Source organism: Manis pentadactyla, chromosome 18 (assembly GCF_030020395.1).
Source record: "Manis pentadactyla isolate mManPen7 chromosome 18, mManPen7.hap1, whole genome shotgun sequence".
Taxonomy (NCBI): Eukaryota; Metazoa; Chordata; class Mammalia; order Pholidota; family Manidae; genus Manis; species Manis pentadactyla.
Genome location: NC_080036.1, coordinates 28,294,710 through 28,318,963, shown reverse-complemented (window position 1 = coordinate 28,318,963; position 24,254 = coordinate 28,294,710). Strand labels below are relative to the sequence as shown.

Here is a 24,254-nt window from a genome sequence, read left to right as displayed (position 1 = left end):
TATCTGCTGTTCTTACCTCGCTGACAAGCCAGCTCAGTGGCTTCCTGGCCTTTGCCAGTCGGATAACTGAAAAGTCATTACTTGTAGTTTTAGTCTGCATTTGTCTTCCATGTGAAGTTGAGACTCTTCATATCTTTGAAAGTTCAGGGGCATATATTTTTAAAGATAATAGCCAGACTGAGTAGAGAGGCATTTTCTCACCAGTACCACCTATGGCGCCAGCATTGAGGTAGGGACTGGGCCATCCTCCACTCTGTGGTTCCCACTGGACCCAGCCTTTGCCAGGGTGGTGCTGTGCACCCTCCCCCCGAGGGGCATTCCTACTTGCTGGCACAAAGCAAATACTGAAGTGTACCTGCACCTCCGTCGCATACCCTCTCTCCTGGTCATATTTATTAGAAGGTTTTCAGCAATTTTGCTTTTGAAATTACTTGATCACCACTCACAGTTTGGGCTCTGATTTTTTTAAAATAGCTTTGTGTTGAGATATACATACACCATACAATTCATTCTTGTGGATAGTTTAATGGATTTTGATATAGTATATTAATTTTTAAAGACTGTGGTAAGTATATGTAACACTTACCATTCTTTCCATTTTTAAATGTAGAATTCAGTGACATTACTACATTAGCAGTACTGACAGCCATCACCCCTGTTTCCAAAGCATTTTTATCACCTTACACAATTTCTGGCCATTTTGGGATGTGGGTTTGGCTGTCAGCTGGGCATACTCGGTGTGTTCATCGGCTCAGGCTGCCATGACAATATCACAGACTGGGGGGCTTAAAAATGGACATTTGTTTCTCACAGTTTAGGAGGCTGAAGTCCAGGATCAAGGTGCTGGCTGACTAGGTGGGTTTCGTTCATGGCTTGTGGAAGGATCGGAGTCCTGCTTGGGGGCTGTGGTTCAGCTGTTCTTCTGGTTCTGCCTGTGTGTGTTCTTCACCATTGCCAGGAACAGACACATGGATTCTGTGCTTGTGCTTACTTCACACGGATATTTAGGGACTCCAGTACTGATCCTGAGAGTTCCTGCTCCTCTGTTCAGTGACTGGAAGTGGTCAGAATTCTGTAGCACTAATCAATCATCCAAAGTCACAAAGAAGCAAAGGTGAAACCAGTTTTATGCAAATCTCTGCAGGGGCAGCAAGGAAAGTGGATATGTGGACGACTTCACAGAGCGAAGTCCCTGCAGTCTTTCCACCCAGCTCTCCAGTGCAGCTCCTGTCAACGCCCAGGCAAAACTCAAGGAAGACAACAACAGCACAGCTATTTTTCATAGGACCCAAAGGTTTAATATTGTCAATAAAGACCAGCGAAGCCCTTGCTTCAGGCTGGCTGCTGCTGAATGAGAGCTGTTCTCCAGAAAGAGAAGAGTTGTGAAGTGCTCCTCCTCGATCAGAGTGATGCTCAAGCCACTTGAAGCAATCCTCCTATTTAATGACAGGGACCTATACTCAGAGCATCCGATGTGCATTCTCTGAAGAGTCAGTCTGAACTTGAAGGGAAAGGTGCGGCTCCCAGGCCCAGGGAATAAGCAAATCCCACTTGACACACCTCACACATCACGTGCCAGCAACCCAAGGTGGCTGTCTCTACGTTCCTCTGTTGAAACTATTCAGAGCTAGGTTCCCAAATCTCACCTGTAGCCCCTCTCTTCCAGGTTCCTTCTGTAAGTCTTGCACCAGGGTCACTGCCTCCTCTCCACTCTCTGGATGCTTCTGTCTAACCCAGAGCTGGGTCTCCTGGGGAAGGACAGTCAGGAACTGGTCCAGGACGAGCAGCACCAGGATCTGCTCTTCTGTGCACTCCTCTGGTCTCAGCCACCGATGGCAGAGCGTCCGGAGTTAACAAGGGCCTCCAGGGTCCTAATGCTTCTTGGTAGCAGAAATGCCGAAAATGCTGGCAGGAGGTCTCTGGTCCGGGGTCACTCCCTTGAAGGGAAATGTCCTGCCCCCTGTGGGAATCTTCTTCCGGTTTCACTATTCGAAGCTCTTCTTGTACTTGTGGAGTATGGTTTTGTTGATCCACCGCAACAGCCATTGTTCAGCTCAGAGAAAAATCTTGCAACTGCTCTGAAGCTCAAACTTCTTTTACCTTCCTGGGAAGCCACCTTCAGGTAGGAGTCACTAAGTAGAACCTGAAATCCTAGTGGCAAAGACACGAATTACAGAGTAAGCGCTAGTGAAAAATCACGTGTCAGCCCAGCAGGACTCAAGTGAAGAAAAGAGCCTCTCTGTTCTCTCTCCCCCTGTCCTGCCTCTCTGTTCTCCCTCCCCCTGTCCTGGTGCCCTTGAAGTCTGGCCCTCTCTCACTGGGGAGGCAGCTCCAAGTTTGATAAGAGGGGTCGAGGGCTGGTGGCCGCCTGGAAAGTAGAGCTTGAAGCTGCGTTTGTACATCAGTTTACTTGAAGCTGAGAAAATGCCAGTTACCCATATGGAAGAATGAGGATGGGCTGGCGGAGACAATGGGGACAATACACCGTCCACCCTCCCAAGCCACTGGTCTTCAGAACCAGAATGCTGCAAAATGAACGCGCGGCGAATAGGAGATGGTGCAGATAGCAGCACCTGGGAGAGCAGCACGGGGCGGAGCCGCCCGCAACTTTGATTCAAGGGACCCGCGGCTGCACCGCTCGCCCCTCTGGCTGGGTCCTCAGCTGTGGGTACCCCATCCAGCTTCTGTTCTGACATCATAACTCTACCAAATAGGAGGCCTACCTGGTTATGGTTACAGGCTTTCAGAGCAAGGACAATGAAACCGACTCAGGAATTTAGGAAAATTAAGATAAACTCAAGCTTCAACTCTCTCAAAGCTGGACAGTCATGGCTCAGAGATCCCCAGGGACTTGCCCAAGGTCACGTAGGTGGTTTATGGCAGGAAATAAGCACTGGCTCAGCCCTCTGACCGTGGACCGGGGGGACTGGCCTGCAGAGCGTGACTTACTGGCAGGCTACTCTGCTTTGCGGGCGACCTTCTCTGGAAGCTTCATGGGGTAAGTACGGGCCCTGGGGCCTGGGTCACCTGGGCGCCAACAAGCCCCGTGGACGAGAAGGAGCGCCGCCCGCACAAGGGGCGCATCCTGCCCCGGAGTCTGCTCGCGGGGACGCGGGGCCTGGGCCCCAGGCGGCCACAGCTTGGGTCTCGGTCCGGCTGCGCCTACCCGGCGAGGGTGGCCCGGGCTCGAGGTGAGAGCCATTCCCGCCCGCCAAGGCCCTGGACTACGCGCGGCCTGGCCCCGCGGAACCCTCCCGGCGGCCACGCGACGTCCCCACACGGCACTAGGACTCGGAGACCCGGAATTGGGATGCCCACTAAAGACCGGAAGCGGAAACGCGAGCCCCAGAAGGCCTTGGTTTTGCCGGGCCACATTTCCCATAGGCCTCCGCCTGTACCCGCAGACTGACAGCAGCAGCAACCAATAAAATTTGGGGATGATTTAGACTTTCTTGTTTCGGGCAAATATCATTGACGGTGGGTAGGACTTTACGACACGCTGCATTTGGGGGAGGGCCCGGGCCACGGCTGCTACCGACCCTGCCGGCGAGTGTGCGGCGTTACCTCGCTCCCCCTGCTCCACGGCTGCTGGGGAGGCGGCGGCCCCTCTCCGTCTGCGGCTGGGGGCACTGCGAGAGAGAGCCCTTTCCGGGGCGCTTCCCCGTACAACCGAAGGCGAGTGCTTACCTGTGAATTCCCGTTTTCCCCCATTGCACAGGCGAATAAACCCAGGCGGCTCGGCCAAGATGTTTCAGTGTGGAGCCGAGACACCAGTTCAGATTTTTGCCACTTAGGAAAGTGCTTCTCTGGAATGTTGTCCACTGAGGTAATGCTTCACCACCGCGGTTCTCCCCGTCTGTCGGCACAGTCACGGACACCCACTTCCCCATTTCCTGCGTGCGTGGTCCTGGGGGATTCGAGAATATCATCGATGCTTATTCATTCAAGATCAGTTGCGGAACACCTACTTGGCCAAGCAAAACAGACCCTCCTCCTGAGTGTCGTCCAGGAGAGGATGCATTTTCTGGAACGCTGCTGTGAAGGACCCAAATAACCACAGTGCAGTGTGGTAAGTGCTAAATGGAGGTGCATTCCCAGTAAATGGCTAGGAGGAAATACTGGGGAGCGGCCCAGAGAGTCCACGAGGGAAAGGGGGCAGGAAACCATACTTTAAGGAGCACCCACTTTGCATATTTTATATGCTTTGGGTCTGACCAGGAACCCTGCATGGTAGCTCCCACATCCTATTTAACAGCTGAAAGGTCCAAAATCCAATGGAAGGTGGGTGAAGCTGTGATTCTCCCCACAGGAGGGACAGCTTGTGGTGGGGCAAGGGAAGGAGACAATCAGAAGAGGGGCTCTCCAGAGCCTCTCAGGTCCAAATGTGAGTCTGGGTCATGGAAATTTCTTCTATCATCTGATCTTAGGAACAGGAGTTCCAGGAGGGCTGATGTGGAAATTCTGGCCTGCGCTTTCAGGATGCATACACATGTAGCTTTCAAACCATTCCCTGGGCCCGCCCAGAAGTCCCACAGGGACTGGCTAGGGGGGACAAAGGGCCAGTCTAGGAGAGGGCTTGGGGTTCCCACCATCAAGTCACCAGAGCAGCTTTACTGTTACATATTTTCTATTATTGTAAGATTTCACTTGAAAAGAGGTTCCACTGTTAAAAAAAGAAAATTGAAAATTACTAACCCAAGTCCACTCCCCATTCCCTTAACTCAGGCACCTCTTGAACAAATGAAACTTTCACTAGAAGCAAAATCAAGCATGGAAAGGGTAGCCCCAAAGGCAGCACCCATCCCCTTCACCATCAACCCCACATCCAGCCCTTCCCTGGGGAGGACACGCACACGTCCTTGAGCTGTGAGCCACACCCCCAAAGAATGGGACAGAGTGTCACGCAGGGTAATGTGTCGTGGCCTGGCTGGACTTTCACCCGCTGTGCCACTGTAGTACCTACATGTCCTGTCTGAACGTTCACCTGCTTTGTGCCTAAGTGCCTAGTGATGCTGGCTGAACTTCCACATGGCTTTACTAGGAGATAGGATACCTGCAGCCCAGGGTCTCACCTCAGACCAGACAGGCTGAAACTGGTGGGATGCAAGGTGGCAGCTCACTTGACCTCAAAATGCTCTCTAACTTCGTTATAATGTAACTTTCCATACCAAGTGACACGCCCACCAGCGCCTTGACAGTTGACAATCACCATAACTGACTGGAAGAAGGCCTAAAGGGACAAAAGGCAATGTTCCAGTTTTGAGAACTTCTTTGCCCACCCCAATAAAAAACATGAATATTCCTCCCTTGCTTTTAATGCCAAATCCCTTCATTAAATTCGCCCTGTATCTACAGTTTCCCAACTCTCACAAGCCAGAAGCTGATTTTTGAGCTGCCCTCCTGCTCTGCCTCTGCTGCTGAAGGAAGCCTGCACTCCTGGGCACTCGCTTTTGGGCTCTGTACTGGCTTTGAGGCACAGACCTGGGAGAGACCGCATCTTTTGGGGACCGACTCCATCGGGAACGAAAGGACCCCCAGTCATCTACATAAATGGGATGCTTTCCCAGTTGCAGCTTCCTGACCCCTCAGAGGACAGCTGGTCTCAGAAACCTAGGTAGGTCCGTTCTTCGGGCAAAGCAGGCGCTATCTAGGTTTACCACAGAGAATGGGATTTCAGTGTTCACGGCCATGCAGCACTTAGCGCTTCCAGCAGATTTCTGGGATGGGAAGAGCAGGTATTGTCATCAATTTTGCAGATGAGGAAAACGAAACCTCCAGAAGTGGTTTGTGCTAGTCACACGACTGGCTAGTGGCACATGTGTCTCGAACCAGCTCTGTCAGGTCTCTTTGGCTCCCAATACTCCACCCGCTGCACCCCAGATTTCAGGTCAGGAGCAAGGAAAGACACACAAGAGCGGATAACTCTGAAGGCAGCACCATACGGGACAACTGAGGCAATGTCAAAAGGCCAGTTTCAGCAGGAGTTCGGTTTCTAGATCACTGATGTTTAGAAAAACATTGCACGGAGGTGTTTATAAGCAGCATGTAAGAGGACAAGGATTTTGAGATGAAGGAAATAAGCATATCCTCCAATAATTTGACTGATTTCAGCCACACATAGTGAGCGGTGACTGTTGCCTAGACCCCCTACGTCATCCATTTAACTCCGTCTTAACCAGTGACACTAACCTAAGTGCAGACGGGGGCATGTTCAGCAGGGAAACCTGGAAGGAAGTTAATGAGGCAGCCTTGGGCATTGAGCAGACAGTGGGGGTGGGGGCAGTGGGACCTGTGAAACATTTCTCTGCGTCTCCCTCACAGGACCTCTTTCTTTCATTCTATGCTGATCAACCTCTGATCACAAAGCCACCATTTCAGTCACAGGACCAGGAACAAGGGGTGCTCTGAAGTGGCTTGGGATAGGAGATTCCCCACTGTTAATACTCAACCGGGGTTCTGGTCTCTTGGACATTTAGTTAACAGGAGCCTGCCACCCAGGATCTGGTCATCTCTTGATCTGAGGAAGTCCAGTCTCTGCACCAGAAAGGTGGGGACTGGAACTGGGCTGTGGCAAGTTTGCTGAGATACGCCACTCCCCGGAGGCCTCCTGCCGGGCACCCCTACCCTTTGACAGCAACAGTGTAAACAAGTCAGAGGTGCCAAGCCGCCAGGGCCTGCTGGCTGTGAGGGGGCTGGGCAGAGGTTTCCCCGGAGCCAGACCCTCCCTCCCAGCAGTTCTCGTACTGCTGCCCGGGCCTGTGAGCAGATGGAAAATTCTCCGAGTTGGGACATTTAAAGAGCAAGCCAGCCAGGGGTAGGTAGGCCGCAGGAGCCACAACCTCAGCGGAGGTGAGACACGAGCCAGAGGGAATTAACCCTCAGTCATGCAATTCTCCTTCAGCGTCTCCTGTGATCTTGGGCTGTTTTATCAAGTCAAGAGGGTGAAAACAAGGAAAGACTCTAGTATTCTGTCCAGAGAATAGCTGAACACAGCCAGGCAGCAGGGAGATTAAAACAGCCCTGCCTTTGAAAAACTCCAGGGCTGCTGTGAGAGATGGGGTGCAGCAAGCTGAGCCCATGGGCCCCTGCTGGACCCCTGGTGATGGAGACAGGACCCTCGTCGGGGATAAAGGGCTGAAGAGTGACCACTGATCACGAGCAAGGAAGGACCACTTACAGTTGTGGGTCATCTTAATACTCGCTAAGGAGACTAAAACTAGTAGCCAACAAATGGTTTTGATTTTAGTGTTCTGCTGTTCTCTCCATTTGTTCCCTAGGTATTTCTTGTGGCTTTAACTGAGTAGAGTGGTTAAATGACAGGGGCTGGGCAGGCTGCTTTGGAGTCTCCACCTCCTCGGCTGTAAAGTGGTGACACTTACCTGGCTCACAGGGCGGCTGTCAAGACAGACATGCGCGTAGAGAGCTGAGCACAGAGCCTGTGCACGGGAACCACCTGTGAACGGCGCCACTCTGAGCTGTCACAGCGTAACATGAACCACAAATGCAACCAAAGGGAAGTAAATTCCATGAACAGAGGAAGCTCTTCACTAAGTGTAAAACCTGTAGTGAAAGTGAGGATGTGCAGTTAGTGGCACAAGTGTGTTGAGAACCAGGTGCGTCTGGCTCCTAACACTCTGTCCTCTACACCACAAGCTTCAGAACAGGGTCCCAGGAGACACGGTGCTGACTGGGAGGGGAGCTGAGTGGGGACTTCTTCTACAGGGATGCTCGGTTTGTAAAGTTCAGTGAGCTGTACACTTTTGTGCATTTATCTGTGTTGTATTTCAACACGACAGTTGAAACAAAGGGAGCTGTTTGTCTCAGTATATAGTGACATGAGTATAGCGGGATTAAAGGGTACAAATAAAATAGTCTCTAAGTTTCACTGCTTGCCCAGACAGGGAGAAATAGACTGTGTATATAGACTCAGCTACAATAAAGAAGATGCATGGCTTTTCACTGGCTTTTGATGATGTGACATTCCAAAAATTTTTTATTAGGATTGGTTGGCAACCTTTCATAAATGTCTTCAGCTCTGCCTTTATTCCCAATACCAATAAATCATAACTTAAGCCAGAGGCCACTAAAGGCAAAACATTTACTGTGTTACCAAAGGAAAGAGTCTGAAACTAATCCATTTCCCAGGTCAGAATTTTGGCTTTCACCTGCCTCTTGGATATATACATATAACCTTACTGAGCCTCTGCGCTGAGTCTCGTCGGCCTCAGCTGTAAATGGAGATATTCACCTGTCTCATAGGGTTGATGTATATGTTATCTCCAGGAAGAAAACTCAATTGGCAAGAAAACTTGCTGAGATTCCATCATATACCAGGCCCCAAGCTGGTGGCTGGAGATGAGTTTGGAAAGTTCTGTTTGGGTATGAACATAAACAGAAGAGGGAGGGGGCAAAATCACACAGGGGAGAGAGATGTGCTAAAGGTCAATGCCAGAAGAATCACAGGCACTGAAACTCGAGGGCGCAGGGTGCAGAAGGCAGGAGGGCCTCATGGAGGAGGTGGTACCCAGGCTGAGTCTTCAAAGCTGTACAGGTGTGCCCTGGGCAGACAGGGTGGCCTAGAGTTCCAGAAAAGGGAGGAGAGCAAGCAGAAAGATGAAGCAAGGCCCAGTGGGCCACATTCAAGGGAAGCTGCCATGATGCGAGGATGGCTGGGTCTAGACGTGCGGGGGTGCCATTCCACACAGACCCCATCAGGAAGGCCTCATCTGCCCTCCAGTGCTGGGGAGCCCGAGGGTTTAAGCCAGGGGGTGCCAGGCTGTTCTGGGTTGCACACTGGTTACCATGTGGAGGATGGAGGAGTGGGTGGCAGGGCCAGAGGGGGCTTGGGGCTCCAGTAAGGGAGCTACTACAGGGGTCAGGCAAAGGCCTGAACTATGCCAGGGGGTCTGAGGCTGGGAGACGGTCTAGCACATGAGGAGTGAAAAGAGAAAGTTAAGTTTCAAAAAGCTTAATATCAACTCTTTCCTGAAGTGGAGACTTAGGGGAAGCGAGATCTAGTGTCTTCTACAATAAATTCCAGAACCTGTGTCACCTAGGAAACCACCCACCCATCTTCCCACCTCCTAAAACCCCGTGCAGCAGCAGTGGGGCTCCTCGCGCAGCCTCCCCTAGTGGCCAGCACAGGGACGGCACACCGAGTCCTCAAAACACATTTGTCATGTAATTGAAGGAATGGGATTAATGGCAGGGACTTGACAGTCTACTGGTTCAGTTTAACAACCATCGCTGCCTGGCTTGGGAGCCGCCGCCTTGTGTCTGAGTCAGCTGATTTCGGACAGAGATGATCCCCTGCAGCCTCCTTGGGGGGCCATCTGGCACCTCAGCCAAAGCTGCCGCCCCAAGTCTGGGTTGACAGATTGGAGGCAGAGCTGGCAGAGGGCTGCGGAAAGGGGTGCGCTGGTGAAGCACACGGGTCTAGGTCCACCCAGGTTATGCTCTTTGGAACTGGCTTTTACTTCCTGAAGGTCTTGGGCCACTTTCAACCTGGGGCAGGAGCTTAATGGAAGGGAGGTGAGGTGTGGGGTTTGTGGAAGTTTAGGTTTTTAATACCCGTTAAAAGGCAGACTCACAAAAGCAGTGGGACTGTACTTTATTAGGCAATACCGGGCGTCCACTCTACGGGAACCAAGGCCCTTTGTGAGTGAAGGCTGTGTGTAGAAGGCAGCTTTACACTTCCCAGAAACACCTGCTCTCTCCTCTTCCCTCACCAGACCCCTTCACCTGCTGCTATCCTCGTCTCTGCTGTTTCCAGGCTCAAGGACCCAAGAACAAAGCCCTGGCAGCAGTTCCCAGTCAAGGGTAACATCTATAGGACAACTCCTGGTCCACGCCTGAATGTCTGCGGGCACAGATGACGTGTCCTCAGAACCAGCACTTCTGTAAGCATAGGAAAGCATACAAAAGCCACCAAGCAGAATCCCAGCTCTGCGTGTATAAAATAAAAACAAGGGAAATGACGAGGGCACAGTGATGCTGACGGGGCTACACATCTGTGGGGTCACAACACAACCCCACCGTAAAAGGAGACAGAAACTACCATCCACCAGAGGGAGGCAGCTGGGGGTCCCCAACTTCACACTCAGAACCTGAAACCCCGTGAGAACTAGTGATCCCCTGGCAGCTGACTCACCAAAGCAGAGAGCAGAGGCAGAGCAAACACGTACGCCTCCTCAGCTGACACCTTCCCTAGCAGGCCCTTTGGGCTCTCATCAAAGCAAAGGCCACTGGGACACTGGTCCAGGCCATGCTTCCTGGTGGCTCGGTGTTCCTAACACTTCCTAGAAATGGAAACGGGCTTTACCTGCATGCGGATGACTCAGAATCGGAGCAGCCTATCGACTGTGACCTGAAATCAAAGCCCAGGACACAAGGCCAGGAAGAGCTGTTCTGATGCGGGCAGGGGCCTGGAGAGCTGGCGGCTCGGGGCCAAGGCATGTTAGCCCCCCAGAGCGGCAGCAGCACAACCCACTCCAAGAGATTCCAGCATTTTCTGAGGACTCAGCCGGCTGTGGGCCACACTGTCTCCCACCCACAAAAAGAAAGTTGTCCTGTTCTACCAAAGAGGAAACCAAGGCACAGCATCAGGAGAGAGGGAGCCCATCATGTCATGAAATGAAACAGAAAAAGACCCAACTTTGTGACCTTCGACTGCTCTGCTCTGTTCTTAGGGTTTGACTCTGACCACTCAGATGACAGGACCCTAGAAATGCAGATGAGCAGGGTTAAGAGTCTGGCAGAAAATCCCCCAAGAACACTTAGGAAGGACGGTTCTGCTAAGAGCACCACCTGGGGTCAGCGTGGCAACCCCTCTCCTGGGCCCTTCCTCTCCTTCCCTCTTTGCTGCCTCAGTAAACCTTCTCTTTCATGTGAGTCCTCTGATGTGTAATGAAATTGGAGCTGTTGCTGAAGCCCTTGCCACACTCTGGGCATTTGTAAGGCTTCTCCCCCGTGTGGATTCGCTGATGTATAATGAGAACTGAATTCCAGCTAAAGCCTTTCCCACATTCAGGACACCTGTACGGCTTGTCCCCCAAGTGGGCCCTCTGGTGCATGACCAGGATGGAGCCCCGGCTGAAGCTCTTGCCACACATGAGGCATTTGTAGGGCTTCTCGCCTGTGTGGGTCCGCTGGTGCACCACCAGCTGAGAGCGCTGGCTGAAGCATTTCCCACAGTCGCCGCATTTGTAGGGCTTCTCGCCCGTGTGAGTCCTCTGGTGCTTGATGAGGTTGGAGCTCCAGCTGAAGCTCTCCCCGCATGTCAGGCACTCGTAGGGCCTCTCGCCCGTGTGCACGCCCTGGTGGGCGATGAGGCTGGAGCTCTGGCTGAAGCTCTTCCCACACTCCCCACACTTATAGGGCTTCTCAGCCATGTGCGTCCTCCGGTGCGTGGCCAGGTTGGAGCTGCGACTGAAGCTTTTCCCGCACTCGCTGCACTGATAGGGCTTCTCTCCAGTGTGAGTCCTGCGGTGGGTGATGAGGGCGGAGCTCTGACTGAACCTCTGCCCACAGTCGGGACATTTGTACGGTTTCTCCCCCGTGTGGATCCTCTGGTGTCTGATCAGGTTGGAGTTGTAACTAAAGCTTTCACCACATTCTTTACATTCGTAGGGCTTCTCCCCGGTGTGGATTCCCTGATGCGTATTAAGGCTGGACCGGTTGCCGAAGCCCTTGCCACACTCGCGGCATGAGTACGGCTTCTCTCCTGTGTGGGTTCGCTGATGAGCGATGAGATTGGGGCTCCTGCTGAAGCTCTTGCCGCACTCGGCACACTGGAAGGGCTTTTCTCCTGTGTGGATCCTCTGGTGCGTGATGAGGTTTGCGCTCCGGCTAAAGCTTTTCCCACAATCCCTGCATTTGTAAGGTTTCTCCCCAGTGTGAGTAGTTTGGTGTCTACTGAAGTTTGAACCATCGCTAAAGCTTTTCCCACATTCGTTGCATTTGTAATATTTCTCTCCCGTGTGGGTCCGCTCATGTGTGATCAGGTGGGATTTCCGGCTGAAGGTTTTCCCACACTGGGGACATTCATAGGGCTTCTCACCCAAGTAGGTGCCCTGAAGGCCAATGAGCTGTCCAACTTCCCTGCCTTGGGATGGTACCTCCCCGGGGTCCTCACCTGGGGCATTTCCCTGGGGCCCCCTGGAGCCACAGTCTCTCTGAAAGTCACTTTCCCAATCAGATTGCCGAACGCCTTCCCCTTCAGGCATTTCTGAGAACATCTCATGTGCTTCAACATCCTCAAATATGTCTTGATTAGAGTTGTTGCAATTTTCACTCTGGATCTCAAAATCTGAAACAATGAAGAAAAATGTACAATTACTTATAATGAGCAAAGAAAATCAAAGAGAAATTTTTTTTAAAGTGAAACTTCTAGCGTAAATAGACGCTAGAGAATCCTCAAAACTTTTCAAAGCCAGGTTTATTTCCTTCTAACTGGTTTAGTTGCCAGGCCTCATACCTTTGTGCTTATCACCCAGAATTTCCAAGTCTTAAAGATCAGAGTTGTCTATTTCTCCCCTGGGAAATGAGGTCAGGTGGGAATTTGAGAATCCTAATCAAGGGAGAGCAGCAGGGTTCACAGTGACCCCCCAATGCTCACCATGATGCCTGATGCTTAATAGGTGCTCAATTAATTTTGATGAATGAACAAGTATTTCATGGGTCCAACAGAAATTTCCCTAGAACTCCGTCTCCCTTCCAAAGGAGCTTACATAATAATCTCAGGCATTAAAATATGTCTTGGGCTTATATCTTGTTGGTGGGTAAGACACAGACAAGATGACAAAGCCCCTGCAACCAGGACACTAGTTATCTGTACAGATGACTGGAAACAAGCAGGTGGACACTTAAAAAATCTCTCAAATTCATGTGCAGTTGGAACCTACAGATAGACCTCCCACTGGTAATACAAAATATCTACTTACAGCTATTTGGACACTCTCCACTGCCCGATATTTACCAAACACTGGATGAAAGAATACATCAGGGAGGATTGCTGGGGAAATACGCATTCCCTTCCTTAAATGAGAGACTCTAAAGTCTGTCCCAGGACTGAGCCAGCAGCTGTGCGCCCAGACACACTGTCCACAGCTGCTGAGATGTGTTCACTGAGCTGCTGTGCTGACTCAATGGCTCTGGCCAACAATGACCTACACTCGAAGAAGTGTCATCAGAAATTAATGGCTGTCAGAAATGCTGCCAGGAAGTTGTTGATGATACTGTTTTCACCACGCAGTGTCCTCTTCATGAACCCAAAGAGGAAATTTCCCTCCAGCCAAAATACCAAGAGCCACCACCCTTCTGAGCAACCGGTTTGTTCGCCACATTTCCCCTTGTGGCCCCTCCTGGCCTTGCCTGCTTGGAGCCACAAGCTCAGGGCAGGGGCACCGGGGGCTTTCCTGCTTGCAGTTTATGTTTTTTTCATTTCATTTTTTCCTTCCCATTATTCTTTCTTACTATAATTTCTTTGTATCCTATTTCTGTAAGGTGGTTTCAATTCTTTTTGGGAATTCTGTGAAGGGTACAGAAATCAATGACTTACTGATAAAGATAATAGCCTGATTATTCCTAACACTTAACATCAGACTCCTGAGAAAGCAGATCCATCCAAAGCAGGGAGACAATTAGTAAAATGGTTACACAAAGTCCTAGGGACATTCCCATTATTGAGGCCAGTAAACTATTTAAAGTGAGATGCTCAATTCAGTGATTACTAGTTTCTATAAGATAATGTACATTTCCAAATGTGCACATGATAAAAACTGACATGCATCTCTCAGGCAGAACCTAGGTTCCACACACATCTCTAGTCAATATAAGACTGGCTGAACTTGCAGAGAGACACCTAACTACATTTTGTGCTCACACTAACACACACACTGCAGGCAATCTGTGGGCCCCCTTGCCCCAGATCTTTAGGGGATGGGTATTGGCAAAAGGGGCACGATGCATGCCCCCCCTTGGACAGGGTCAGCAGTTCTGTGCTTCCTCAACGTCCTGCAACAGTGTTTTGTAAGTTCCTAGCACACAGCTCCACAGTCACATTTCTTCCATCATGTCCTCCAGGCTGAGGCCCTAATTTACTTTCTGTAAGCTAAAATATTTTCTCTGATTTTAGTAATTGTTCATTTCTAAATAGGGGCATTAGCAAATAAAGCCTTTCAATGCCTTAAAACCAGAAGACCTGGTACGTTCTGGGATGAGCTTAGGAGCAACAGGGAAAACAAACAAAAACTCAAAACTTCATTTTCACTGAGATTAGGAGGGCTTCCAAAACCAGCAGAGACGGCACGAGCCAAGGAGGGAGGAAGTGAAGAGAGCAAGGCACCGAGGGGCAGCAGATCTGCACCAGCTCAGGTAGAAAATCCCTTCCTGAAGGTAAGGGACTCGCCCTCAAGTTCAGCAGTGCACTTGGGACCTGTGGGAAGCAGGGCTGGCTTTGCTGGTTCAGAGAAGCAAAGCTGGTGAGGCTGCACCAGACCCCACAGAAGAGCCACACATGCAGGAAGCTTCCTGCTTCTGTAACGCAGAGAAGAGAGCCTTTGACTGTCACACATTAATCACGGGAATTTCTATTACTGAGAAAAGCGATCATTTTCTATCCATTAAAAAAAAGTTAACTGAAGCAACCGCCTCTATGAAGGAAGACCACAAAGAGCTGAGGGAGGGACAGTGAGCCAGCAGTGAGGGACGCAGTGTGGGCGCCCAGCCCGGGAAGGGGGCAGGTCCAGGGGCTTGAGGACAGCGTGGGCAGGAACACACAGGGGAACAGGCACCGCAACGGGGAAGCACAGAGGGCGGACGCGAGGGCCAAGACGACGGGGCAGGGACAGGTCAGGAGGGTTAGGGAGGTCGATAAACAGTAGGCAAGGGAGAACCAGTAAGCCTATCCCTGGAGTCCTCAAGACAGGAAGCTGCATCAGAGGCACAGAGCAGACACCTGAAGTATCATCTATAAAGAAGGCCCCTGGGGGGTACACCGTGTGCCAGGGAACCCCAGGGCACTTAATAATGAGACAGGGACAAGGCAAAAAGACCAAACCACTTCCATGGTTTGGGGAAGAAAACCCACTGGTCTCAAGACTTCTCTGCAGTAACAGATGATGCCTGCAGACGGCACAGCGAGAGCTGCAAGATGCAGAAGAAAGGAAATGGGCACCAAGGATTCTGTGTCCTGCAAGTATGAAGTTCATAGGCAAACTGCTTTGAGTATACACAAAGTCGCAGGATACTGCTTTTCTTGAGGAAACTACTGGAGATGAACTTTGGTCAAGCAAGAGGTACAGGGCCCTTGAGAGCAGAGGTGAACATGTGAAGCAACACAGAAACTCCAAGAACAGACTACTCAACGGACGTGAATTCAGGATATAACACAGATGGCACACGAACAGACAGACCAGTGCAACAGAAGAATGAACCCAGGAGTGAGCCTGGGACTTCGGCAGATGTTACAGGCAGCCTCTCAAACAGACACAGTGCTCAATAAATGATGCTGGACCAACTTCAGGCCAAATGGGAAAATTGGGGTGGATGCATACTAGGACAAACCCCAAAAAAAGCAAAGATTTAAATGTTAAAAAAAAGTATCAATCTATTAGGCAAAAAGAGAGAATTCCTTTATAATCTGGGAGCCTTCAAATGTGACACTTAATTGTGTGACTATCTTCCACCACCTTGTTACAAGGCCCCCTGAGGACAGTCCAGGCCTCGGGCCCCCTCCCTGTCTGCTGCTGAAGGGCTGAGCCTACCCCCCTTTTCTGGACAAAGAGGCAAGGCTTCCACTCCGGAGGAGGACAGAGGAAGGCTGGGTGTTCTTTATAAGCTGATCTCTGATAAGAGGCCCCGGAGCCATTCTGAAGGACAGAGAAGAGTGGCCTTTCAGGTGATCTGCCTCAGCTGGGCCTCCACACAGGAAAAAAAAATCACTGAGCTGGCAAGATGAGGGGTCCTGGCCCCTTCCAAGCTCCTCCTCAAGGAAGGCTGGTGCTCAAATCGAGGGCACAAAGCAGAGTCCGTGAGAATGCAGGCGACTCCTTCCTTCACGTACTGGTGGCCAACTGAGGAAGCAAAAACTCAGAAACCGGTCAGACACAGAGGGAGTGGCTTCACCAACACATTAGGAAGGGACATGGTAGGAGCTGGGGTCGTTTTTAAAAGAGAACTTTACCAGTAGAAATCGTGTCTGCTGCTCAAGATGTCCAGAAGTGACGGGCGACAGGGAGGTGGGCTTCTGAGGAGCAGGTGATCAGAAGGCCCAGATCTCCAGAGGAGAAAATTCAGAGACAAGTCAGGGACTAAGGACAAGGAAAGCTCCTGGGGGATCCAGTGTTGGTCACGGACCCGCACTGTAACAAGGGTCTACAGCAGTGCTTCTTAAACTTTGTTGCATCTTAGGACAGTCTAGACGGCTTTCAAAACTCCCTCACCTGTGCCATACCTCATGCCAACTAAATCAGAAGCTCAGAATCCCTGGGAGTGGGCTGCAGGACCCCAAAGTTTCTGGTTCCACAGGTCGGAGGTGGGGCCCAGGAACTTACAGTTGACACATGTCAGATGATGTCAATGCTGGTGGTCCAGGGACCACCCCCAGAGGAACACAGGTGTCAGGAACTTACCCATTTTGAGCCTAATAGTTTCCCCTTTGATGTCAGCAGTTTCTCTTTTGGGTGAAGGGGTGTCTAAGAGATAAAATGCATCTGTTAAGAGCATTTCCCCTCTCACCGTGACGTTGCAACCACACTGACCCAGGTCATCTGGGGGAGGCTGTGGCACAAGTGCCCTGGGCCTCCAGCGTCTAACGGTGCTTTTCTGTTCACCGCACACGGAAAGCTGGATGAACGTGGGTACAGTTCAGGGCCGAGCTGTCTCAGTTCTGTAGTGACTACTTCCGGAACCAAAACTGGGCCGCACAAATTTGCGAAATGAGTTCTTGCCCTAAACCCCTGGCCGCTTACAGGCTATGAGACAGTCTAAGAGGTACAGCTTGGCTCCAACTACTGGAATTTGACACACTTTGATGATATAGAGACAAATATTTTATATTCAGGACTGCCCTAGAAAATCTGGATTGTCATTCCCTAAGTCACCAGAAATAAAAGGAAAAATTTGGGAAGTGTTTTGGTATTTATGTCAGTAATTTGCAACAAGTGATAGAGACAATTAATGCTTTTCATAAGCAGTCTTTCATGGGGCTGTGCAAACACAGGCTGAAAAAGAAAACAGAGCTGCCAGGCATAAACCAGGAGGCCCCGTCTCACCTAACTGGACAGCCTGCGCCACGGGAGAGATGGTCTCCACAGGACCAGTGATGCCCGTCTGGGCTTCAAGTCCAGCCCTTAATGGGGCTGCTTTCTCCGTCAGTCATTCCTGGAGGTGCACGTCCATGACCAGCTCCCCAACACAGGAGACTTTCAGGCAAATGCCCTCCCTGGGGGTGTGGAGTCACCATCCTCAAGGAGTCCCAATTCAAAGCTTGTCCTATCCAGAGAACGCTGTAGGTCCCACCCACTATTCCTGCAGTTGGAGGGGCAATACCAGGTGAGGGAGGCTGCCTACTAGTTTACACCCAGGCCAGGAGGGAGGATGCCTTTGAGTCTCTGGAATCTGAGAAATGGAAATGGTACACACGTTTAAACATGGTCTCTACATTTAAAAGTGAGTTATGTTAACAGCATAAATATATGTAAGCATTCTCTGTGTTTGCTCTGTGAAACAAGGAATATGGGGCTTCCAAGAACAAAAACCCCACAGGCTAAGAGTAAGTGCCCTTTCGCTGGACCAAGTGGCCTGAGCCACCTACAGTGTTCTCCCAGGTCTGGGCTGCAGTCTTACCTATCTGCCCTTTCCAGATCTGGTAGTGTCCTGGCTGTGTTCTGCCAAATTCGGGCTTGATCCTGTTTTGTTTCAAAATGAGGTTTAGCATGGCTTTCTCAAGGGAAGGCAGATACCTGTCCACCTCCCGCTTGGACTGAGCAGACGAGCCCGTCCACACGTGCAGGTGGGATTCGTTTACTCACACCAACACTTACGGAGTTCCCACTGTGTGCCAGGCACTGTGCTGGGTACTGAGAAAGACAGGGGGGAAAAGAAAGACAGGTTCTTTGCTTTCTGTGTTTTTATAGGTTCCTAGAAGCAGTAAAACAAGTACTCACAGAAACAGAAAACAAGGTGGAATATAATAAAAAACCCAAAAAGAAAGAGAATACAAATGCTCGTGGGGAGATGGCTTCAGCAGAGGCGATCAGAGATGCTCCCAGGTGGCTGGATCTGGGCACAGGACCAAGGACCAGAAGTAAGGTGGCTTTATGGAGCGAATCTCGAAGGTGTACACTCAAAGGGGACTAGGATTTCATCACAGAGGGAAGGGACAAAGCCAGTCCAAGTCAAATTCAGGAGCCAGGTAGATGCTACAAAGCACAGGCTATGTTCAGGGAACACCAACATCTGGTCTGAATGGAACAGGGCTACAGCAAGATCACGGGAGGAACCAGCTACGGGCAGGTCTGGGCCGGACCTCCCAGGCCGCAGCGAGGAGGTCACGCCTGACCTGGAGACACTGGGGAACTCCTGAAGGTTGTTAAGCAGCACGCCTGTCTGGGCAGGAGTGGGGCAGATGCAGTGAAGGGCCAGAAGCTGAAGGTGGGTCCCCCCTGGGAGCTGTGACAGCGCTCCGGTGAGCCGTACCAGAGCGGGAGCTAGGGCTGGACGTGGGGACCGCAGTGACCTGCCACGGAGAGCGGTGGGCTCTGCCACCCAAACCACTGGCACGGCTTGTCTTAGTTGGAGTTCTCAGATACTTTACACGTGAGTACCAAGAGGTGCCCGCTAGTCAAATATTATACAACCACTGTCTAACCAGGCCTTGAAACGTCCTGTGCAGGGCAAATGTGTTCAAAGGTCCCAAGCTGGACAAGGGAACAGAGGTCAAGTGGTCTTATGTTGTGTAAATGTTTGAGAAAGGATGAAATGACTGCAGAGGTTCCTCTGTGTGACCCTGAGGAAGGTCAGAAGCATTTGTCAAACAAACAAGGACGACCTCAAAGGCAGGTGTCAGAGACTGCCAAATCCCCCTCAGGGACCCTGGGCAAGGGGAAAGGTGCCAGGCCTCTGCCAGGCCAGGTGGGGGGGAGCCACAGGCCGTTCCTGTAGTCACCTCAAGCCACCTGCTGAGACCTGACCCTGCACTTGGTGACCTTCCCAGCCAAACCACCCTAGAGCCTCTCCTCAGCCCTCAGCACCTCTGGCCTCTCCATAGTCTCTCACTGAAGATCCTGAAGTTCATTACAAACTTGTCACATCCATCAGGAGGCAGGGAAACAAAGCTTTTAAATAGGATGAGATGTTTTCGTTTTTTAAATACGAAAAGCAAAATTAAAAGTTATTTTTCAGGGCCAAAGAAAATTAGGTACTTTGCTTCAAATAAAACCTAGGTTCTACTAAACACATGTGGAAGCAAACAATGGGTATCTGAATCCTGGTCCCACCTCTTAACAGCTGTGTGACCTTGAGTTAAGGGCTTTGCTGAACCTCCATTTCCTCAACTGTAAAACGACATCCCACCTGCCCCAGGGGATGGCTGATGAGACGGACAGGTCAGGTGCCCGTGCAGGGTGGGCTCACAGCGGCTGTCAGTGTCAGTCCCTTTCTCCAAAGGATAGCTTTACCCGTATCTCCAAGTCCCTGGGAGTTGTCACAACCTCTGCCCCCAAAATGAAAGCTGTCACTTCTCTTGCCTTTTCTCCTCTTCCCAGCCTTCTGAATCCTCTGGGCTCGCTGCCTCTGAGGTGTCACCTTCGTCTTAGTTCTCATCTGCATCCCCTCTTTCCAACATCACACTGGCAACTATCACTGTGCATCACAGATGTGAGGAAATGCTTAAGGATATGGGCCATGTCCTCAGAACCACAAGTTCAAATCCTAATTCGGCCTCATACTAGCTGCATGTCTTAAGGGAGTCACTTAACTTCTCTGGTGGAAATAACCTCACTTATCTCCAAGGGGGGTAAGTTTCCCAGAGTTTTGCATATCAGATGCCAGGCACACTGCCTGGTCCACAGGAAGGGACGGACTCATGCTCGCTATCGGTAACTACGGGCTCTTTCTCACATGCGTCCCTCTCCTCCCCTCCTCCCTGGCCCTACCTCGGCCGCAGCCCACGTCCAGGCAGCTTCCTGGCTGCTCTCTGCCTCCAGCCTCTCCCTCCTAATCAAACCTACATCCTGTTGCCAAACGCAGCTCCCTCCCATGCCCCTTGGGCTCTAGTTCTGCTGAGGCCGTGACATTCAGTCCAAGCCTCCACCCACCCTTCCCCCAGACTACGTCCTAAAAACACACTTTCCACTCCAATCGGCCAGCCTTCCTGTCACCTGAACGGATGAGCCACACTGTCCAAGCCTCTGTCCCCACACCCTCCCTCCTGCCGTGCACCGCTCCACGTTCTGCCGCAGCCCACCACCGCCCACCACCGCCGACGCAAGGCCTACATCCCCCGTGAAGCCTTCCCTGACCTCTCCTCTCCCCACGCCCTTTCTGAACATCTACAGTTCTCATCAGCACAGAGGCAGCCGTTTTCCACGGGTCCAGAAACAGTCCGAGGGGCACAGGGAGACCCGCAGTAAATGTCTGTAATCACTGCAGTCCAGGTTACAGCTGAAGACCGGAGTGGAGACGGAGTGATTGAATGGCCTGCCTGGATCCCAGGACGTATTAGGAACGCAGGAGACACACGCATAAACCATTCAAAGAGCTCAAGTTGGAAATGACTCTTTTAGAAGCGCAGGATGACTTCATAGCACAGAAACTAGTAATTAGCTGGTTTACTGGTCATTCATCTCGGTTTCATAAAAATAACCACTTTTTAAAAACAGGATTATTTGGTTTTCTAATTGCTGGAACTTCAAATATTTGGATGTTTATTACACAATGAAGCAAAGTGCCCAAGGCTGGTTTATAGGGTCCTCAGCCCCTCCCCCATCAGCTTCCCAGCCACTCCAAATAAACACAGAAATAAAAACTGTCCTTACTATGCAAATACATCTCCAAGAATAGTCTGCTAAGCTGCTCTTATACTGCAACTCTGGAACATTTGGTGTGCCATTATATACAAGGGCATTAACAAGGGTGTCAGTGTATGGGGTGCCTGCAGACACAGCGGAGGGCCGGGGCCAGCCTCAAACCCCATCCCCGACACCACCTTCTCCCCTCGGAGGGCCGCCCCACCCTCTCCCTGTGAGGTTCAGGCATCTCACCACTGCCTCGCAGGGTCTGGGTCAAGTCTTCCACCAGGGCCGCTGCCTCCTCGCCGCTTTCGGGTCGGTGCTCTTGCAGCCAGGCCTGAATTTCCCTCGGCAGCAGGGTCAGCATCTGCTCCTTGGTGTGCACCTCTGGCCTCAGCCAGCGCCGGCAGAGCTCCCGAAGGCGGCTGAGAGCCCCCTGCGGCCCCCCTGCCGCCGCCTCGCGCGGGCTGCCCTTGCCGGCGCTCTGGGAGAAGGACAGGGACTCGGGGCCCTCCTCCTGCAGTACTGCTTCCTGCACCCAAGAGTCGCCCTCCAGGATCATGGTGGTGACCTCTGCCTCCTGCTCGTCTTCCTCTCGAGGCACCTGGACCAAGGAGCTCAGGGGAGGGGTTACCCTCGGCACCTCTGCAGCCATCATCCACAATCTTCGGGCAATGGCTCAGGCTTCTGGCCTTGAACTTCAGTCTTCTCCAGCCAGGCCCTCCTCAAATTTCAACAGGTAGTCTGGCTGAGAAATGAGAAGGGGAACCAGAATCAGTAAGTAGGCTGTTCTAAAAAGGACCTAACTCACAGCAGCCCAGGTCAGGCCACCTAATGATGCTTACATCCTCAAATCAACACAAGTTTCCTATCTCTCTTAAAGGAAAAATGGCTTTTATCCCTGAACATCTGTCTATGGCAGTAGAAGTTAAGAATCACAAGCACAAAAAATACACCGTTTCTCTCTCCAAAAGACCACAGCATAAAACAGAACTTCAAAGGCCTTGCGAGAACCCAGAACTGAGGCACCCTGCCCTCAGTCGGCTCCCACTTGTTGCAGAGTGAGTGACCTAGACCTGCCATGAACTGTCACTCAACCTCAGTGACCACCTAATACGCAGATAGTCACACCCACCCTTCTTGTTTTACAGATTAGCAACGGATCAGACGCCAAGACACACTGCTACTCCCACTTCTCACTGGAAGAAAGGCAGTATCTCAACTGCGTTACTACACTATTTTAAGGTATGAAGTTTTAAAATGTTCATACTCTTCCATCCAGCCTTGGTCCCTCAGGAATTATTCTTTAAAAATAACCATCTTTGCAAAGAGAAATTTACTTGCAAGGGCATATACCATAGCATTGTTTCTAATTGCAAAAAAAAAAAAATTCACACCTTAAAAATCCTGTAGCAGGGGAATGGTTAATAAATTATTATTGAGGAGGGGGAACGGGGAAACGTTCGTCATTCTGACTCGGTTTCTCATTTTCACGGTCCCCGACTGCAACAAATTATGGCACATCCATACAGTAAAATGTATTAAAAACTATGCTGACATAATTATGGCTACCTGTGCAGGGGTACCAACTGAGATGGGGCTCACAAGAACCTTTTGGGGTGCTGGAAATGTTCTATATCTTGATCTGACAACAGTTGCACAGGAGCACACATAGGAAATTTAAGGTTTGTGCACTCAGCTGTATGTATTTTTAAATATTTTTAAAATTATGCTGACAGATTATTAACCACTAATGATTTAAGAGAATCCTCAAAACATGGACATTATGGATAAAAACAAAACCAGCAAAGCAGAAACACCATAGACACAGTATGACCCCAATTTCCTTTAAAAATGAACCCATACACACGGAAAAAAAAAAACCTAGACGGAAATTCTACCAAATGTTGACAGCAGTAAAATTACAAAACTACTTAAAAAAAAAAACGTATTAAAGCAATGTGAAATTATTTTTTAAAAGCCTTACTACATGAAAAATATTGAGAACAACCCCTGACCCCCGCTCCAACCAAGAGAGGAAAAAAGGGGGAAAAAAGAAAGGAAAGGAAAAACTAAAGAAAGAAAACAAAAAGGAAGAGCTGGTGGGAACACCGCGGCTGTGCACGTGCGTCTGCCGGACGGCAGCGGCTGTACAAGCAGGCAGAGCCCCCCGGGGGCCCGCCGACTGCCCCGCGCCCGCGCCCTCGCGGCGCGACCCGGGCCGGGCACGCCCCCTCCGAAGCTCAGTTTCCCCTCCTGCAGAAAGGGCTGCGCGGGACGGCGTCGGGCGTGCCTTCCACCCGAGCCACGCGCCCGGCTCAGTGTGCGCCGAGCTCGCCGCCCGGGAGGAGCGGGTGGGTTCGCCGGGAGGCCGGGCGGAGACCCCGCGGCCCGGCCCGGGCGGCAGCGCCCCCGACGCCCCTCCCCCAGCGGGCAGCGCGCTGGCTCCGGGCCCGTTATTCCCTCGCCCCAGTCTCCTCCCCGGCCCGCGTGGCCCAGGTCTCCCTCCCGGGGCTCACCTGTCCGGAGGCCGAGTCCGCTCCGGCGGACGCTCCGCGCGCAAAGCGCCCCAGGCACTGCCGGCCTCTGCGGATCTTCGGCGGCTCCAGCCCGAGGGGCCCCGAGAACAATGGACGGGAAGGCCCGCCCCGCGCCGCGCTCACTGGCAGCCGAGACTAGCCGCTGGAAACTTTGCCTTCCTATTGGTGGAGACGCCCGGCGGGCGGGCCGCGGCATTGTGGGAGGCGTAGTCCGCCGCGACCGCCCGGAGCCAGCCGCCCGGGAGTTTGGGCTGACAGAGCAGCTGGTGCCCTCCCGCCAGAGCAGGAGAACGCGCCGACCGGCCTTTGGGACCCCAAGCTTGGCCAAGGCAGTGGCCTGGGACATCACGGCTCTTCTCTAAGGCCTCCGTATATATTTGTCTGTAAGAAGCTATAGTGGGATGGAGGGAGCTCTCCAGCAGTGACCTGCGTGACAAGTACTATGGTCAGGCCCCTCGACGGCCGAAGGCAGTCCCGCAGCAGGAAGGGAATCCGCGCAGGACAAGTCCCTGGGCGCCCGAGCCCGACGGCCTGCCCCCGGCTCGCAGGTGCACGCCCGCCCCGGGCTTTCGCACGTGCTCCCCTACTTGGACGAAAGCCCCTTCCCTCCTCTCCTGCCGCGGTGCCCCACCTTCGCCTCCCGGGTAGACACCGCCTCGGCGCACCTGCTGGCCTCCATCGTAGTCCTCATCCCGGTGTTGCT

General features: G+C 51.8%; 1 protein-coding gene and 2 long non-coding RNA genes across 3 annotated transcripts; 1 reads left to right on the top strand and 2 right to left on the bottom strand.

The window, feature by feature from the left end:
• Window positions 1-511: 511 nt before the first annotated feature.
• On the bottom strand, window positions 512-3,304 carry LOC118935578 (uncharacterized). The gene is made up of 2 exons (XR_005033905.2): window positions 2,950-3,304; window positions 512-2,151 (listed from the first exon to the last, which is right to left on the bottom strand). It is a non-coding gene; the product is annotated as an uncharacterized LOC118935578 (long non-coding RNA).
• Window positions 3,305-3,532: 228 nt separating this feature from the next.
• LOC118935577 (uncharacterized) lies at window positions 3,533-10,890 on the top strand. Its single transcript, XR_005033904.2, has 3 exons — window positions 3,533-4,069; window positions 5,356-5,614; window positions 9,732-10,890. It is a non-coding gene; the product is annotated as an uncharacterized LOC118935577 (long non-coding RNA).
• On the bottom strand, window positions 10,866-23,657 carry ZSCAN2 (zinc finger and SCAN domain containing 2). Its single transcript, XM_036932011.2, has 3 exons — window positions 23,531-23,657; window positions 21,264-21,759; window positions 10,866-12,307 (listed from the first exon to the last, which is right to left on the bottom strand). The coding sequence occupies exons 2-3, from the start codon at window positions 21,667-21,669 to the stop codon at window positions 10,866-10,868; spliced, it is 1,848 nt and encodes a 615-aa protein (XP_036787906.1). The 5' UTR covers window positions 21,670-21,759; window positions 23,531-23,657.
• Window positions 23,658-24,254: the final 597 nt, after the last annotated feature.